The 17627-nt window shown below is 67.1% G+C and overlaps 2 protein-coding genes across 6 annotated transcripts; both read right to left on the minus strand.

Annotated features, from left to right (window-relative positions):
• Positions 1-1700: 1700 nt before the first annotated feature.
• On the minus strand, positions 1701-7432 carry FEV (FEV transcription factor, ETS family member). 2 transcript variants are annotated; one of them, XM_038182520.2, is made up of 3 exons: positions 6628-7432; positions 4158-4232; positions 1701-2855 (listed from the first exon to the last, which is right to left on the minus strand). In XM_038182520.2, exons 1-3 carry the CDS (start codon positions 7052-7054, stop codon positions 2344-2346), a joined length of 1014 nt encoding a protein of 337 aa, XP_038038448.2. In that variant the 5' UTR covers positions 7055-7432; the 3' UTR covers positions 1701-2343. The 2 variants fall into 2 exon arrangements, with proteins under 2 accessions (XP_038038448.2, XP_038038449.2); XM_038182521.2 differs by lacking the exon at positions 6628-7432 and adding an exon at positions 4848-5032.
• Positions 7433-7569: 137 nt separating this feature from the next.
• CRYBA2 (crystallin beta A2) lies at positions 7570-17128 on the minus strand. 4 transcript variants are annotated; one of them, XM_072040686.1, is made up of 6 exons: positions 16751-17128; positions 9949-10006; positions 9399-9569; positions 9153-9294; positions 8062-8204; positions 7578-7845 (listed from the first exon to the last, which is right to left on the minus strand). In XM_072040686.1, the coding sequence occupies exons 3-6, from the start codon at positions 9554-9556 to the stop codon at positions 7698-7700; spliced, it is 591 nt and encodes a 196-aa protein (XP_071896787.1). In that variant the 5' UTR covers positions 9557-9569; positions 9949-10006; positions 16751-17128; the 3' UTR covers positions 7578-7697. The 4 variants fall into 4 exon arrangements, with proteins under 4 accessions (XP_071896785.1, XP_071896787.1, XP_071896786.1 ...); XM_072040685.1 differs by lacking the exon at positions 16751-17128 and adding an exon at positions 12977-16177; XM_027461868.3 differs by lacking the exon at positions 16751-17128 and adding an exon at positions 12944-16177.
• Between the last annotated feature and the right edge of the window lie 499 nt (positions 17129-17627).

Below are 17627 nucleotides of genomic sequence, written 5' to 3' on the forward strand. Positions count from 1 at the left end.
ACGTCACGGGGAATGATGCACGTCGGCTAAAATAGGAGAGGGGCTCCTCAGCACCCCCGCTCCAATCCTTTACAGTGGGGCTGGGAGGATGTGGGGGGACCGCAGGGGTCCCCACGCCTCCTGGGCAAGGTGTTGAGACCGAGGCGAGGCTCAGCCCTGCCCTCCTGCTGGCTAAGAGAAGCCAGACAAAAATACATATATTTTATATATAAAAACCCCTCCTCCTGCCTTTGATCACAAAGCAGCACAAAAAACTCCCAGGCCATGTGCTCTGCTCCCAGCTCGGCACAGGATGAGCCCTCTGGGACCCCGTTCCCCCACACAGGGCTCCCAGCACCATCCTCCAGCAAGCTGGGGGCACGTTTTGGATGAGCAGCAGAGCTGGGGGGCAGCGCTGTGCCCCCCTTCCAGCTCATCCCCATCCTCACAGCCACCTCCATGAGGCACTGATCCCTCCCCGTGCTATTTGGGCACAGGGAGGAGCGGGTAGGTCTGGTGGGCGCACCGAGCCACCTGGGCTGTGCCCTCCACGAGCCCCCCACTGCGCAGGGCGATGCTCCCACATCACCCCCCCTGGGCCAAGCACCCCGGGCCGGTCCCTGCCGCCCACCGGAGCTGTGCCAGGCTCGGCCCCGCTCGCCCATTGGCAGGATTTTGCTGCAGTCTGCTCCGAGCCACGGTTCGGGGGAGCGATGAGAGCAGCGCTGCTGCTGGGCAGGGTCAGCCCAGGGCGCCGGGGTGGGGGCGATGCTCCTCACTCCCCCCCCAAAAAAAAAAGTGTGATGTGGAGGGGGCTGCGTGCGCTGGGAGCATCCCGAGTTGCCATGGTGATGCTGGCTGCATCCTCGGGCAGAGCATCGCCGGGTCCTGCGTGGGTGCCCCCACCTTCCTGCCGGCTGTCGTCACCGCCGGGTGCGTTTGGGGACAGGGCGGGGGGACCACCCTGCTTTTGGGGACAGCGCAGAGTTGGACGAGCCCTCAGCATCAGCCTGCTGCGTCGGGGTGCGGTGTGGAGCCCCCAGATCTGATCCAGCGGGGAGCTTTTGGGGCCGGGGGCTCACCTGGGCTTCCCCGACGCGGGCACTGGCAGAGGGACAGGAGCGGGATGGTGGCGGGGGGGCAGCTCCTAGTGACCCACATCCCTTAATCCCCGTCCTGCCCTGCGTCACGCTGTTACCTAAGCCCTGCAGCAGGTTCCTTTCCCCCCTCTTCACATCCTGCAGCCCTCGGGACCAGCCTGTGCAGGGCTCAGGGGCACCAGAGGAAGGGACCCCCGCCCCCCCTGCATCTTCCTTCCCTCCCGTCCCACGCGTGGGCTCCGTGCCGGCAGCACCAGTCCCCGGTGCCCTCCCCGGAGGAGACGCTGCCATCAGATCCCCGTCCCTTAAGCTGATTAGGGCAGCGAGGATGATGCTGAGCAGATGCCACCGGGGCTACGAGTGTGACCGGACACCGCAGGGACGCAGAGGGGTCAGCACGGAGCCACCACCCATGGGGCTGCCCTGATCTGGGGGGGCTGGCCACCTCCCCCATGGGCTGGGGGCTTCCCCCAGGACCCAGCTGCGGGCTGGGCTGTCCCCCCGAGCACTTTGGGGCTTGGTGGCCCTGCCTGGGGCTGGGGGACACCTCGTGGCTGCCAAGGAGGGGTGTGCCGGGCTGCGCCCCCCTCTCCAGCCCCCTGGGCGCACGAGCAGACACGGTGACAGCACCTCTCCGTTTTATTGAAGCCAGATCCCTCCCTGCCTGGCAGAGCCCGGCTCTTCTCCAGCCACTGGGTCAAAGTCCTGCTCTGGAAGGGGGGCACATCCTCGGACACGGGGTGGGGGGAGAGCCCCAGGCCCACCCCTCGGTGCCCAGAGCTCCCAGCCCTGCTTGGGTCCCTTCTCCTGCTCCATCTCCACCCTTGGAGATGGGCTGGGGGGGCCAAGGGGCTGCAGGGAGGGCCCCTCACCCCCGGGCAAGGTGAGGAGAGAGAGGAGGGTGGGCACAGGCTGGGGGCAGAGCTAAGCACCAGCGGGGGCTGTGGGTTGGGGGGTGGTTGGGGAAGGACCCACGCTTTTCCCTCCCGTTCGCACCCCTCTTTAGGCATCCCTGTGCGTTCCCACAACCGTGGCTCCCCCTCACCCTAAAGTCCAGACGCCTTCTGCCCTCCGACCACCCACAGCAGGGAGAAGAAACCCTACTGCCCCGCGGCCACCCCGCGCCCCTCTCCAAACCGCCAGCAGAGCCGCAGCATCCCACCCCCCTGCACCCCTCTAATAACCCCGCCGAGCTCCCCAAGCCCCACAGCGCCCGGGGACGGCACCGGGATGGGGACGGGGACCTCCCGGAGCGGCCGAGCCCCTAATGGTAATGGTTGTTCATGTTGTTGAGGTGGGAGGCTGCCACGGCGCTGAAGGGGGCGGAGGGCTGCAGGCTGTGCCCGGGGTAGAGGGACGGGCTGGAGCCGGGCCAGTAGGAAAAACCAGCCGGAGTCACCCCGGAGGTCATGAGGTTGAGTTTGGAGATGCCCGAGAAGGGCAGCGGGGCCAGGTTGCCCTGGAATTTGTAGAGGGCGTGCTCGGGGGCGGCGGGCTGGCAGACCTGGGCCAGCCCGTGGAAGTCGAACTTGTAGGCGTAGCGCTTGCCGTGCACCTTGGTCATGATGTTCTTGTCGTAGTAGTAGCGCAGCGCCCGGCTCAGCTTGTCGTAATTCATGTTGGGCTTGCTCTTCCGCTCGCCCCAGCGCCTCGCCACCTCGTCGGGGTCGATCAGCTTGAACTCCCCGTTGGTGCCTTCCCAGGCAATGCAGTTGAGGTTGGCCCGGTCCGACAGCAGCTCCAGCAGGAATTGCCACAGCTGGATCTGCCCGCTGCCTGCCCCGGAGAGGTCAAAGCTCCCCGTCAGGGCACGGGAATGGGATGTGCCCCTTTGCCCCCTGCCACGTCGCCCCCTTCCCACCCCCGGGTGCGTTTTTCCTGCGCTCGGGGCGCGGGTGTTGGCATCCTGGCGTCTCCTCCGCAGCATCCCTGCGGCATCCTGCGCCCCGAGGCAGGAGGAGAGGACCCCACGGGGGCTCTGGAGGCCGAAAGAAGCCGCAGCAGGGCCTGATCCCGTGTCCCCACAGATGGGCTGGTGCCACAGGGCATCTCCAAGGGCACGGATCCCCCCGGGGGAGCTGACACCGGGGAGCAATGCTGCCCCGAGCCAAGCCCCGGCTGCCCAGCAGGTGCAGGTGAGACGGGACCCTCTGTGGGGCTGAATCGGGCACCAATGTCCCCTCTGGGGTCACCGCACCCCCAGCCACCCCACTGCAGGACTCCCCGAGGCTGTGCCTTCACCAGGAACCACCCCACGCCTTCGCCCCCTGCACCTCTCGGTGTTTCTCCCCTCTCCGGTGCGCCCACCCCGTGCTGGGGGTGCAGCTGGGTGGGGTGGGGTGGGGTGGGGTGGCGAGGTTCAGTGCTGCCTCTGCGGCTCCCCGGGGGATCCTGCAGCGATCCTAAAAGGCTCTGCTCTCACAGCATGGCTGGGCAGAGTCCGCAATGCGGAGGTAAAAGGGCTCCCCCCCAGCCCCAGCCTCGCCCTGCTCCCACCCCAAACCCAGGGCTCCCCTTTTCCAGCTCAGAGCAAACCCCGAGCCCTATCCCCTCTCCAGGCAGCTGAACGGGTGCTGGCCCCACATAACCCCATGCCCCCCAGGAGGCTCCAGGCTGCTCCTCGTGTCCCTGGATGGCTTTTCCCAGGGGAAGGCTCCAGCTCCTGGGGGATCCATCACTTCCCAGCCACCCCGTGCCCCAGCAGCCCCCTCCCCAGTTGCACCCCCATTCTCCTGCTCCCCGAACCAGCTCTCCCAAGCCTGGAGGAGCCCCCTCAGCTCCAGGGCTGGCCGGCAGCCCCCTCTCCATCAGATATTCCCGGAGCACCGGGAGGGGACCCGGGGTCACCGTGCTCTGCCCCATGGGGCTTTGGCAGCACCGCTGATGCACCAGGATGGCTGTCAGGGGGCTCGGCTCCTTCCCCGTCTGTTTTTGGGTGGCAATCATCACGGCCTGAGCTTTGAAAGCCCCGACGGATGGGGCACACGGAGAGGAAGGTGGCTTGGCTACGGGGTGCGGGGGGCTCTGTGTGCCCAGGGGGTCCCTGCTGCTGTGGGGATGGGGCAGGGAGGCTCTTACCTTTCTGCACGCCTGGGTTGAGGGACCCCCACGCCTGGCTCTTGCCGTCTTTGAACAAAGTTTCCCTGACTGGATCTGCGGGACAAAAAGGGGAGCGGGTGTTGGGGAGGGGTGGGGGGAGACCGAGACCCCCCGGCGCCCACCCCCGGGCGGCCGCTCCCCCTCGCCTGCCCCGCCGCCGCGGCGAAGCCAGGAAACGCGTCCAGGAAAAAGGAAATCCGATTTCCGACGGAGCCGGGGAAGCTTTTAAATAGGAATAGAAAATCCCGCGGGCTGGGGTAGGGCGGCGGGAGGGAGAGAGGGAGAGAGCTGCGGGGAGGAGGTGGCTGGACGGGGGAGACGGGGGGACGGGTGCGGAGGGAAGGGCGCTGGGGAGCGCACGGGTGGGGAAAGGGAAAGAAAAGTGGGGTGGAAAGGAGGAGAGCTGGGTGGCGGAGGGCGAGAGGGGAGGACGTGTGGATGGAGGGATGGAGGTGGAAGGATGGAAGGAAGGATGAGCAGGCAACGGGTAGGGCGCAATGGAAGGGCCGTTGGGTAGACGGAGGGGACAGAAAGAAGGACGGAGAGATGGGTGGGTGGGTGGGTGGGCGCCGGAGGGGGCCGGGGCTGGGGAAGGGCTGCGGGGCCACGGCGGGGCAGGGCGGGCGAGGGCAGGGGTGCGTTGAGGTGCGGGGGGGGGTCCGCCCGTACCTGGCAGGTACATGTTGAGCAGCAGTGGCACCGCTCCGGCGCCGCGTCTCATGGCAGCTGTGGGGGCGGCCCGCGGGCTGCATGTTTTAATATTCCTGCCCCTATTATTATTATTATTATTCCACTTTATCAGGGAGCAGCTGATGGCGAATAAATGGCAGCGGGACGGGCAGGGGACGGGCAGGGGCCGGGGGGGGGAGGCGGGAGGTGGGGAGGGGGGGGAGGGAGTTTCCAAGCAACTCGCAGGGGCTCGGGGCCCCGGCTCCAGCAATTTCCTCCGCTGTAATTAAAGCGGGCGCTGTCCCCCCCCCCCCTACCCCAGCCCGCTATCGGGCCCGCATCAGACTTTAATCACGGCCGCGGGTTTCTATGGAGAGCGGCTCGGGCCGCTTCCTGCCTCTTCCGCCTCCTTAACTCTTGGCAAACACGGCGCTGCCATCCCGGCTGCGAGCGGGGCTCCCGCACTGCCTGGAGACCGCCGTGGCCCAGCCTCCCCTCCCCGGCCTCCCCCCAACCTCTGACGGCCCCCCCGTCCTCGTGTCACCCCCCAGCATCACCCCCGTGCCCCTCGTCCTTGGTGCATCCTTTGGGTCCCCAGCCCCGTCCCGACCTCTGGCCCCTCTTGGTTAGGGTCTGTGGCCCCACGCACCGTCCCAAACCCGCAGGGTCCCGTTGCCATCGGGTTTTGTGGGCTCCGGGAGATGCCAGCTTGGTGCAGGGACAGAGGTGTTTCGGGTGCCTTGTGAGGACAGGAGGGTGACTCGGGGAGAAAGGGGTTGGGGCAAGCTGGCCCCCAAAAGACACCCGTGGCCACCGGGGCCACCTCTGAGCGCCACCTCCGTCCCCACGGCCAGGACTGAGCCAGTGGTCAGCCCACGAAGCCTCCCGCGGTGTTTCGCTGCTGTCTGGTAAAGCTCTGGCTCCAGGCTCGGCAGGATTTCTCCAAAATGTTCCTCGTGAGGCGTGAATCCGATGGGAATTGGGACGCGCTCATGCTGCCCCATGGTTATTATTTGGGAACCGGGCTGAAACTGGGGTTCCCTGGGTGCTCAGCCAGCCCTCTCCCTCCACCCCAATTCCCATCCCCATCGGGGACAGAGAGCAGACGCTGGTGGGGAGAGCTGAGCGCAGCCCCCTGTACGCCTCCCCAAATTCCCCCCAGCCTTTTAGGGTGATCTCCAGCCCCCCCAAACCCCCCCCACAGACACCGTGCAGCCTCTCCGCAGCCTCCCAGACTTGCTTTCGCTGCCTGAGTCACTGCAACAAACCGCAGGCAACGGAAAACAAGCCCGGGACACGGCGGGGTGGGGGGGGGGACGGGGGGCACGGCCACCACAAGTCCCCTCTGGCAGCCTCGGGAGCTGGCCCCGGTGGCGAGGATCCCGCTCCAGGGAACCTGTGTGGCAGAGGGAACGTGCTGGGTAGTGTTAGGGCCAAGGGAGCTGGAAATAGGGGGGGGCTGGGGGCATGAGATGGGGACCCCTGGGTGTGGGGGGCTGCGGGAGACCTGGGGTGTGATGGGGCTGGGGGCTGGGGGCGGCCTGGGGGGCTGAGGGGCAAGGAGGATGGGGACCCAAGGGATGGGAAAAGAAAATCAAGGAGGGGGGAATTTGGGGACCGTACCCACAGCTGCACCCGGGCGGTTTGCCCCCTGATCCGCCCCCCCCCAGCTCTCTCACCCCCTGAGGACAAGGCAGAGCAGCCCCCACATTTCCCCGGGACCCCCTCCCGGATCTTTCCCCATGTCAGCCCTGGGGGTCGGAGCCCGGGACAGCTTCACCTGCGCGGTGCCAGCGGCGTGGAGCAGAGCGCCGAGCTGACGTGGCCTTGGGCTGGCCGCAGCCCGGCCGGTGTGCAGGAATGTGTTTGTGCAGGGGGGAGAGGCCGGGCTGCGTGGGGCCGTGGCGGGGTGGGGACAGGGGAGGGCTGGGAAAAGCTTGGTGGCGGCCACGCGGCCCCACAGCGTGGCCCTGGGGGGGACGTGTGGGGCGCTGGCACCTTTGCACGGGTCGCACGGGGGGCACACGCTGGTGTGCAAGCTCACGCACGCAGCACGAGGCTGGGGGGTGTGGGTACAGGGTGTGCACATTGATATGGGGGTGTTTGAGACCCCAAAACCATCCCAGCCCCTCCCCAGCCCCACGTCCCCCTGGGTGCCACCCCAAGGCCACCCGTGCGGGCACCCCGGCACCCGGTGATTCTGCCATGCCCCGGGTGCGGGGGGCACCTCGGGGTGCCGAGGGGGGGTGTGCGCCCCCAGGACAGCTTGGGGGGGTGATGGGGTGAGATGGGAGAGGATGAGGAGGCTGGGAAAGGGTGCAGGAGGAGGAGGCTGGGTGGGGCTCCCGGTGTGCCCAGGCGGAGCCGGAGCCGGATGCTGGCACGGATGTGCTGGCGTGGCCGGGATGGGGGGGGGGGGACACACGGGGGAACCGGCCTCTCCCACCCTGGGGACCTCGTGCCCGAAGGCTCTGTGGCCATCACCTTCCCCAGCACACACCCTGGGAGCACCACGACCCCCCCAAATCGCCCCCCCAGTAAGGCCAACATGCCCCCACCTCCCCAGTTGGACCATCCGAGGGGTAGGAGCCGTTTTGTAGCCCCTCTGCCCCCCAGTTTATGGGGACCAGGGGACCCAGGTGGGGTGCGGAGAGCCCAGGGTGGGGGCACCCTGCCCCGCGGGGGGGTCCCACAGCCCCCGAGGAGCAGAGCAGAGGCAGGAACACCCGTTTGTGTGTGTTTTTTGTTGTTTTTTTTTTTTTTTTTGGACAAATGCCTTTATTCGCTACCAGGTACGGGTCTCTGGCACGGCAGCCGGGGGGGGCTGCGGGGGGCGCGCCCTGCCCCTGCTCAGTGCTGGATGCGGCGGATGGACTGGATCTGGTTGGTGTGGGCCTGGCTGCTGTACTCGCTGTACTTCTTGTACTCGCCGCTCTGCCTGTCCCGCTCCAGCACGTACTGGTAGCCCCGGTAGCCCGGGTACTGGTACGCCACCCACCTGCGGGGACAACCCGGGCTCAGAGCCCCGCTCTGAGCCACCTTCCCCCTTCCCATCCTCTCCGTCCCCACGGTGGGAGCACAGAAACACCCCCAGGGCGCGGATTTCCAAGGGGAAGGGAGCGGGAAAGTGCCCCTCATTTTGGGGTCCCCCATCCGTGGGGCTGTGCTCTCCGACGCCCTTCCCTCTGCGCCCCTCCCCGGCAGCAGGACTCACGCTCCAGCGTTGACTTTGATGGATGCCACCTCCTTGTTGCCCCAGCCCATGGCCTGCAGCGAGGGGTAGTCATCGCTCAGCTCGAACTTGTGCCCCTGGAAGTTCTCGGCCTCGTACAGGGTGGCTTTGCTGTCGTTGTGGTTCTGGGGAGCGAGCGGGGCTGGGCTCAGCGGGGCGGCTGGGGACGTGGCACTGGGGTTTTTTACACCAGGGAGCACCTCGGGGCCGTGCCCGGCTTTTTTGCAAGGCTGTGAGCCCACAGGGGGGGGTGCTTCAGCCTCGCTAGGACACCCCCAGGCTGCCCAGAGGATGTCCCTGTGGTCCCCAAGCACAGCTCCAGGGGGGGACCAGGCTTTGGTGACGGCAGCCACATCCCCTGCACCCACACGGGCTCCTGCCCCCAGCATCCTCCCGCTCCCTGAGGCTGCAGGGTGCCAAAAAAGCCCCCCCAAAGCTCTGTAGGGTTTGGCTGGGCGCTGGGCACCCAGGAGTTAACGGCTGGGACACTGAGCGATGCGCACTGTCCCCCCCTCCCCGTCCTGTCCCCCCCCTCACCATGTTCCCAGCCCCCATGCGCATCCATCTGCACCGCGGAGCAGCCCTGCCAGCAAGGAGCGATCTTATCTCGGCCCCTTTATTAAAGCCCGAGCATATCTGCCTGGTGATTATTAAAAGTTGGGGGGGGGGGACGACGACGATGCGCCCCGCGCCGAGGCGCAGACATGCCGGCATCGCAAGCACCCGCACTGCTGCAGATGGAGCGATAGAGGCTGCGCCTGCTCCGGCACCCCGGGAGGGAGGAGGATGCACCCCGAGCATCTCCTCAGCTCCTCTCTGCTCCCCCCAAAAAGCCAGGGTTGTGGGGGGGGAGGTGAGATATGGGGACCCCATCCCGGGAGGTGGCTCCCCAATGCGCGGAGCAGGAGTTGGGATGGTTTGGGGCTGCGTTTTGGTCCTGAAGCTCATCTCAGGATGCTTGCAGGGAGCCAATGCGCACAGCCACCCCTCCGTCCCACATCCCCACGTCCCCCTGTCCGTCCCACACCCACCCCCTGTCCCCGCTGTCCCCAGCCCAGACCCCTGCCACTCACGGCGCACTTGACGGGCCGAAAGGAGAGGAGGTGCTCGGTGCGGTAGCCGCTGTTCCCGCTCCAGGCTTCCCACCGGGGGTAGTCGCCCTTCTCCAGGATGAACTGCTGGCCCTGGTACTCGGGGTACTCGAAGCCCACCCAGCTGCAGGGGAGAGGAGATGGGGAGGGGGGGGTGGCGCTCAGGGACGTGGCCTGGTGGCAGGGAAGGTGCCGGGGAGGTGGGGGGGGGTGGGGGGGGGCACTTACGGGCCCGACTCCACCTTGATGGAGCGGATCTTGCGGAAGCCGCGCTCCATGATGCTGGGGCACTCCATGAGGAACTCGCAGCGCTTGCCCTGGAAGCTCTCCTCCTCCCACACCGTGATCTTGTGCTGCCCCAGGGTGTCCATGGCTTCGCTGGTCATGCGGGGAGCTCGGCTGCGGGCAGAGCCCCGGCGTCACCCGGGCAGGGTGTCCCCAAACCGTGCCACCAGCCCCCTTCCCTCCCGCTGCACTCGCAGCACCCCGTCTCTCCATATGATACCCCCGGTGCCCGGGGGGCTTCCACCACTTCTCTGCTCCCCCCCCACGATGATTGAGCTGGGTGCTGCCACCCTCTGCTCACCGAACCCAGCGGGGGGGTGGCAGTGACCCCAAAGCACAGCACCTGTTGCCAGGCTGACCCCCCCTGCACCCACGCAGGGAGCGCAGCACCCCACACCCGGGGTGCACAAGGGTTGGGGGCTTCCTGGGGGGGGGCACAAGGGTGGCATGGCAGCGGCTGTGCGTGGGGGGGGGCTCACAGCCTGGTACTTACTCGGTCACAGGGCACGGAGGCGAAGGTGGCGGTGCCGGTGCCGGCTGTTCCCCGGGCCCTATATAGGCGAAATGGGGGTGGCAGGGGGGCAGGCGCTGTGTCAGCGGGGTGGGGGGGTGCCGGGGTGCCCACCCGCTGTCCATTCCACTCAGGCAGCGTGGCGAGAGCGGCTCCCCCCCCTTGTTTCCCCCCCCCCTCCCCGGCGCTGACAATGCAAGTGCCGGGCTGTGTTTGCGCAGGGGCTCAGGGGCACAATGGGTCGAGGGCCTGACGCACCGCTTTCCTTTCTGCCCCCGCACAATGCCCCTGCTCGGCACGGGGATTAGGGGCTGCTGCCTTTCCCAGGAGCTGGATGAGGACGTGGCACTGCCAGGGTTTGGCCGGTGTGGGCTCGGGGAGCCGTGCAGCCCCCCCTCCTCCAGCCCCGTGCCCTGCTGCCCGCTCCTCGCTTGCAATGCGCCCGGGTGCGTCCCCGTGCCCAAGGGTCCCCGCGCCCCAGGGGGTGGCACACAGCAGGAGGGGACCAGAGCCGGGACAGAGGTGCCTTGGGGACATCCCCAGCCCCACCAGGGCTGGCTGAGGACCAAACGGGGGTCCTGGTGGCAGCTCTTCTCTCGGTGTCCCCGCACGGCTGCGCCTGGCGGCTCCGTCCCCTGCTCAGCCAGGGTTGGGGACCGAGGGGTGACAGCAGGGAGCAGGACCCGCGGTCACCTTCGTGTCCCCGTTCCCCCCAGGCACTGGCAGCACCTCTTTCCCTGCTGTTTGCCCCCCTGTCCCCCCCGGCTGTCCCCTGCCGCTGCCTCCTGTCCCCAGCAGAGGGTGCAGCCTGGCAGCGCTTGGAGCTGGCTGCAGCAGAGGGACAGGAGGTGCCGGGGGGGGGGACACACACACACGACACCCCCTCAGCTTGCGCCACCTTGGATGGGAGCTGCGGGGGGAGCAGAGGGTGGGGGAAGGATTGGGGATGGCAGCGATTCCCCACCCCAAACCCCAACCCCATCCCGCTGGGGTCCATCCATCTGGGTCCCCCACACCTCTCCATCCACCTCCCCGCCCCCGTTCATGTCCCCATTTGTCCCCTTGTGGGGGACAAATCCTCTTGTGGGGTGGATTTGGGCAGCCCCATCGCTTGGAGGAGGATGGGTCAGGATGCAGAGCAGGGGTGTGGGGCAGTGTTATGGGGTATTATGGGGTGTGGGGACAGCCTGAGGTTATGGGGTGGGGGCACTGTGAGGTATGTGATGGAGACCCTGCCCCTGCAATGGGTTTTGTGGGATATGTGGGGTGTGAGCTGTGCTGTGGAGCGTGTGGGATGCTGGATATGGTGCTGTAGGATCTGTAGGGCACCGGTGCTGCGCCCTAACGGGCAGCCCCGTACAAACCTTTAAGCAAAAGCATCTGGGGAAGGGGTGGGCAGAGAGGAGAAAGCCACCTCCAGCTGCAGGCTGTGCCCCATATCCTTGCTTCTCTGCCCTGTCCCACGCTTTGGGATGTGCCTCACACCCCCTCGGCACCCCCAGAAGGGCGCAGCTGGTGGGGGGCTCCCCGTGCCCAGAGCCCTTCCCCCCTGCACCCCAGGGTGCTGACACAGCCTGCGCCCCACTGAGCACCCCCAGAGGGGCTGGGCGATCCCCGTCCCCACCCAGCATCCCCAGGTGGTGGCTCGGTCACCCTACAGCCCCCAGGACCCCCAGCAGGAGGGGGAGAGGGGCTGTGGGGCGCAGGCAGCGAGCCTGCAGGAGGGCAGCTGCTCGCCCAGGGCCTGCTGCATAGGCTAATTTAATAAGGTCCCCGCGTCCCTCCCGGCTCAGCCTGTTCCCTGCAGCAGCAAAACAGATCGGGTTTCCCTCCGCCAGCCCCATCGGGTTTCTCTCCACCAGCCCCGGGGATGGGGTCGCTCCCTCGCTGCGGTCCCCAGCCGTGCGGGCACGGCCCCACAGGAGGGGACGCGGCTCTGCCCGGGCATCCCGGTGCTGCCACCACATCTGGGGCTCGTGGCAGCCCTTCCCGCTGTCCCTGTGAGCATCTGGGCTTGCTACCGGGACGGCCACCCCTGGAGTCACCCCACTCGGGGCTGCGCTGTCACCCCCAGGGGCTGGAGACCCAGGGCTGGGGCTGGGAGGGAGCAGATGGAGCCGGTGCCGGCCCCTGTTTGCCTTTTTCCCAGTTGCCTGGCGCTCTGTTTGCTCTGGGGATGGCTTCCTGCTGCCAGGCCTGAAACAGGTGGCTTTTATTTGCAGGGGCTGGCTGATTAGAGCAGGGGCAGTGCGTCGTTCCCCCCACCCAGCCCCACTGCTCCCTTTTTCTTCCTTTTTTCCCCCAGATAAGTGAGGCTGAGGGAAATCCTCCTAGGCAGGGACGCACACAACCCTCCCCGGGCATCTCCTCTCCGGGGCTGCTCTGAACACAGCCACAGGAGGGTGCGTAAATCCCAGTGGGGTCCCTACAAACCCAAAGGCACCCAAACCCTGCAGCTGATGCTCGCTGCACCCCGCTGCCTGTTGCCCCCTCTCCGTGCTGGCTGCGGGCACACGCGTGCAGGCGCCAGCCGTGCGCCCTGGTGCAGCAGGAGCCCTGGCGCACACCCCACACGCACGTCTTCCCTACACACCCATCCCCACAGCTGGAAACTCCCCGGGGTGGCAAACAGCCCCGCAGATGTGCCCGGGATGCGCTCCCACACGCAGCACTCACACCACAAACCCCTGAGGCATGGGGGTCCCCCGGGCATCACCGCGCCCGTCCCCATTGCGCCCCAGAGCTGGCCACCCACTGTCCCCAGCGGCCACCCCAAGGAGCTTGGGGTTCCTGGGGGCCACGCTCAGCCCCTCATCCAGCACCTGCCCTGCCTGAGCGTGGTGGCAAGCTGTCCCCAGCGCCTTGGGGACGCTCGGTGCCCCCCAGCCCCGGCAGCCTTGCCGGGTCCCCACGCTGCCGCAGGGAGCCGTGGCCTCACCTGCCTGCTCCCCGCTGTTCCCATGGGGATTAATCCCACCTGAAGGTCAGGGAGGCTCCGCCAGCTGCTCACCTCCTGCCTGTGGATTACAGCCTCCCTGCGAGCAGCTGGCAAGTGCTGCGGCCCCGCGCCAGCCCGGCCCCGACAGCGGGACAAAACCCGGCCGTGCTGCCCCAAAAGGGGCTGATCCTGACCTGAAATGGAGCCTGCTGCTGCCAGCCTCTTGCCTTCAACCCCAAATGTCCCCATGGGTGCCATGGGTTAAGCATGGATCCCACGTCCCAGCTCCCCCTACAGCACCTGGAGGTTGCTGTAGGGGTGCTGGCTGCAAAGATTTGGGTTTCTTTGAGTTGTCTTTGGGTTTTCCCCCTTCCCATCTCCCTCGGACCCAGGAGGTGCCAGGTCAGCCTGTGCCTGGCCAAGGTCCTGCCTGACCTTGTGCTCGTCCTCTCCCCTGAGCTGCAGGTGTCTGGGGACATCCAGGGTGACCCCAAAAGCCTTGCAGCACCTCCGGAGCTGGTCGGGCTGGGGATAGCCAGGAAGGAGCGGGTGAGGCTCACTCCTGAACGAACAGAGGGTGCCCTGGAGAGCTGCAGGACAGAGGCAGGGCACCAGCGAAGCTGTCGGCTTCTTTTTTTTTATCCCCAGCCGGGCTGACGCTCATCCAGGCAGCAGGACGAGAGCCTGGCAGCTGCAGCTCCCCTCCTCCAGCAGCTATCAGGAGGCAGCGCAGGCGGGGGCCGAGCACAGAACATCCTGCCCTGGGGCTCCCCGGCACGGCACAACAGCGGGGACAGCCCCAGCACGCCGCTCAGCACCTCGTCCCCAGGCAGGCTGCACCCTCAGTCCTAAACCAATTTGCTCATAGGGGTTCACAGCCCTTTCCTGGGGGTGCAGGGGGGAGGATGCCAGGCTGGCACCACCGGTCAGACTCCGGTTCCCATTGTGCTTGTCCCCACACATCCCCGGTGGCTCTGGGTGCAGCGGCAGGTCCCCGGGCTGTCCCCTCCGGGCGGCACCGGGGTGCAGAGGGCTGCCGGCTGCCTTTAGCACATCCTGGGATGGCACGAAACATCCGGGCTGGGCAGGACACGCAGCTCTCCAGGAACAGCACACGCCTCTCCTCGCACCCACACCCAGCCCTGCACACGAGGCACACGCACCAGCGTGCACACTGGCACAGCCAGCTCCACGTGAGGCCAGCACCCAACGAGGGCGCACAGACACGCACGGAGCCGTGCACACACCCCCAGCCGTGTGCAAGCACACGCACACACACCTGCACGCAAACACGGCTCTATGCAAACGCAGGCTGGGGCACACGTGCCCCCTCAGCGCTCCTCCTGCGCCCTGCTCTCCCCACCATGCAAATCCTCCCGCACCATGCAAATCCCCAGCTCGGGGCCCTGGGAGCCCCGTGGGATGCAAATGGCCATTTTGGGGCTGGTGGGGTGGGGGACAGAGCATGGTGACACCGCATCCCCTGCGCCTTGTCACCTTGGCTGTGGCACGGGAGCTGGGGACGGTGCGTGAGGAAAGGGAGCTGGGGGCAATTTGTGGGACACTGGGTCTGGCTCCAGCCACTGCCAGGAAACCCCAAAAAGCCAAAGAGGCTTTTTTGGGGCACCCCATGGTCTCTAACAGACTCGGGCTGTGCTAGGGCACCACGCAGCCCCACAGAGCCCGGAGCCTGCGAGGGCAGGCGAGGCGGCAGGGCAGCACCTCCCGTGCCCCGCTGCACCAGATAGGATCTGTGCGGGGCTGTGCCCCCGCGGGGACGCACGTGCGGCAGCTGGAGCAGCGCGGGCAGCGGGGTCTGGCTTTGCTCAGCGCTGCTAATCGTGCTCTGTTTGATCCTGGGGCAGCTGCAGGGGGTTGTGCGTGGCGGGGCGTGTGTTGTGCTTTCTCAGCTTTTCAACTTTGCCAGGCCTGGTGGCAGGAGACACAGCCCAGAGACGTGGCCCGGAGCAGCCCGCGGCCGCAGGGCCGTGATGGGCAGCCTCTGGGCAGTGTCAGCACGCCGTGTGCTGGCTGTCCCCAGGCTGGGAAGGGCGTTTGGATACTGGGAGATGGGGGGGGGGCTCCTCGCCCTGTGCTTTTTGATGCTTTCCCCCCACACACACCTGCTGGAGATGTTCCAAGCGTCTGCTCAGGGACGTGCCTGATCTCCATCCCTTGCAGAGGCACCCCAGGAGGGAGCGGGGACCAGGTGGGGATGGGGGAAAGCAGCAGGAATCAGCCCGAGCGCACAAGGCTCAGCTTTTGTGGTGTTTGGTGATGCTACAGGCAGGGCTCACAACCCACCGGTAGGCTCAGCGCATCCCTGGGCACAGCTGGATCCTACGCCAAAAAAATAGAAGCACAAGTGCCTGTGGGGAGTGCCTGGGGGCAGCGCCTGGAGGGCAGGACAGGAGCTGCTCGGGGCTCTCAGGAAAAAGGCAGAGAGCCAGGCACGGCCAGCACAGAGGCACGGTGCGCATCCTGGGCTGCTCCATCGCTGTCCCAGCTCTCCAGGACTCCCCGCTGTCTCCGCAGAACAAGGAGCAGCCCTGGGCTCTGTGCTGGCCAGGAAGGGGAGCAGAAGTCCAGCTCAAGCCCTACAGGGTGCTTTGGGCGTGGGGTGAGCACTGAGGGGGCTGTCCTGGAGGAGCCCCCCGCAGCTTGCCAGGTCCCCCCAGCCCCTTCCATAGCAGCGTGGACAGCAGCAGGACCTCGTGCCTGGCCCGGGCAGCCCAGCACACAGGCAGGAAAAGGATGCCACCTCTCCAATCCTCTGCCCTGCTCTTGCTCTCCCTCCCCGGTGGCTCCCTCGGTGCCAGCAGACCGTTGAGACCTACCTGGAGCTGCGCCCTGCTGCCGGCGGGCGCACGGCCAGGCTGCTGCCGGCAGCTGGGACACGTGTGCCTAGCGTGCCACGGCTGGGTGCCTTTCCTCTCCTGCCCTGGGCACACCTAGCGTGTGTGTCCCTCCTGTCCCTGCCTGCACTGCCGGCTGTCACCACTGCCACGTGTGCAAATGGCACGGGGGTCCCTGCGTGCCCATCCCGTGGCGCTCGCGCATGTTGCGCGCACGCTGTGTCCTCTGCGGGCACTGCCTGCTGAGAGCTTCACACCCGTGCCACCCTGCGCCCGTGCGTGTGGGTGAAGGCTGCGTGCTGCATCCCACAGGGGTGTGCGCCCTCGGCGTGGGCTGCGAGCCGCATGGCGCACGGGCCGTGCCGCCCCGGCGTGGCGCGGGTGCTTGCAGACGGGCTGGACCTGCCTAACGCGAGCCGAACGAACAAAACGTTCAGGTCAGGTCTTGCACGTGGGGCTCGACGCCAGGCAAGTGCAGAAGTCGCTCCGGGTTTGGATGGGTTGGGCTGGGGGTGCTGCCAGGAGCCCAGTCCCCGTCCCGCATCCCTGTCCGGGTGCCGATGTCCTCGCCGCTGCCCCGAGCCAGCTCCGGCGGGGTAAAGTCCGGGTGGTTGGATGCTCCACACCTGCTGCCTGGGAAAGCCAAACAGAGCAGGGGCGGGTTAAACGGGCACCGCGGGGTGGGGAGGGACCGTGGAAAAAAAAAAAAAAATAAAAAAAAAAAAAAAAGAGAGAGAAGGAAGGAAGAAAGAAAGGGGGAAAGTAAATGGAGGAGGGGAACGGAAAGGAATAGAAAATGCAGGTGAGAGAAAAGGGGAAAGTTTAGGGAAGGGGGCAGCCGGGATGGCATCCCCCGAGCCCGTCCCCTTCCCGCTGGGGGGTTCCTCCGGGCTCCCAGTGCTCGCCCCTGGGGTGCCCCCAGCGGGACCCCCGTGCCCAGCTCCCTGCTGGCAGGACCCAGGCCCAGGCGTGCCGGGCTGCAGCACCTCACCTGGCTCCGGTGACACGCTGGCAGCTGGCAGGTGAGCGGCTTCGCCTTCCCCCTCCGGCTCCCGAGCAGAAAATGAGGGTGACGCCGGCTGGATGGGGCTTTTATAGCCCCGATAAAAATAGCGCTGGCTGGCCGGCGGTCGGGGGGCCGGAGAGATGTGAGTGAGCAGAGACAGGCGAGAGGGCTGGGCTGCGCGCCGCGAGCCTTCTCCCCAGCACACCTGTCACGGCTCTGTGTTTGCTCAGAGCAAATATTGACCCAGGGAAGGCAGGCTGGGCAAGGGAGGCGATTAGCCCACCTAGATTAGAGGCAGAGCAGGTCTCTATGCAAACTCTCCAGGGCTGCCTTTGTTAATGGGAGCCTGATGGGCTGATAGGAGCCAGGAGCCTGGGTGCTGGGGCGGGCGGCGGGGAGGAGGAGGAGGAGGAGGAGGTGGAGGGGGGGGATAGGAGGAGACATTCATTAACCTGCACTGGAACAACACCAGCTGTCACTTTTCCACCCACCTGCCCGGCTCACTTTGCAGCCAGGGGTGAGGGGAGAGCAGGCCGGCGGAGCAGGGGGGCCGGGGGAGGCAGGTGTGGGGTGCTCCGCCTGGGAGCTGCTCCTTGCTGCACTTTGGGCTGCCGAAAGGTGAGGGAGCAGCAAACTCCTGGGGCAGGAGAGCAAAGCCACCGCCTCCCCTGAGCAGCCAGGCTGATGGCGAGGACCCCCTGGCACCCACCCCGGGCCCCTTCCTCGTGCTGAGGGCACCTCGGGCATGGCGGGGCGATGCTCGCTTCGCTCCCAGGAGCCCCCGGCCCCCCGATTTGGGCAGCAGAGCAGAGCTGGATGGAACACCCTCTGGGTGCTCGCCCTCTGGGTGCTCGCCCTCTGG

This window comes from Anas platyrhynchos, chromosome 7 (assembly GCF_047663525.1).
Source record: "Anas platyrhynchos isolate ZD024472 breed Pekin duck chromosome 7, IASCAAS_PekinDuck_T2T, whole genome shotgun sequence".
Classification (NCBI taxonomy): Eukaryota; Metazoa; Chordata; class Aves; order Anseriformes; family Anatidae; genus Anas; species Anas platyrhynchos.

Bases quoted from the DNA above. Each gene is read 5' to 3' on its own strand.
- FEV (XM_038182520.2), bottom strand. From the start codon at position 7,054: ATGGCAGAATCACCGGGTGCCGGGGTGCCCGCACGGGTGGCCTTGGGG. The intron at 4,233-6,627 runs GTGAAGCTGTCC...TTTGTCCCGCAG, and splicing joins ACGCCGCTGGCACCGCGCAG to ATCCAGTCAGGGAAACTTTG. The intron at 2,856-4,157 runs GTAAGAGCCTCC...TCTCCGGGGCAG, and splicing joins CAACCCAGGCGTGCAGAAAG to GCAGCGGGCAGATCCAGCTG.
- CRYBA2 (XM_072040684.1), bottom strand. From the start codon at position 10,091: ATGGACAGCGGGTGGGCACCCCGGCACCCCCCCACCCCGCTGACACAG. The intron at 9,570-9,948 runs GTAAGTACCAGG...CTCTGCCCGCAG, and splicing joins CCTCCGTGCCCTGTGACCGA to CCGAGCTCCCCGCATGACCA. The intron at 8,205-9,152 runs GTGAGTGGCAGG...CTCGCTCCCCAG, and splicing joins TTCGGCCCGTCAAGTGCGCC to AACCACAACGACAGCAAAGC.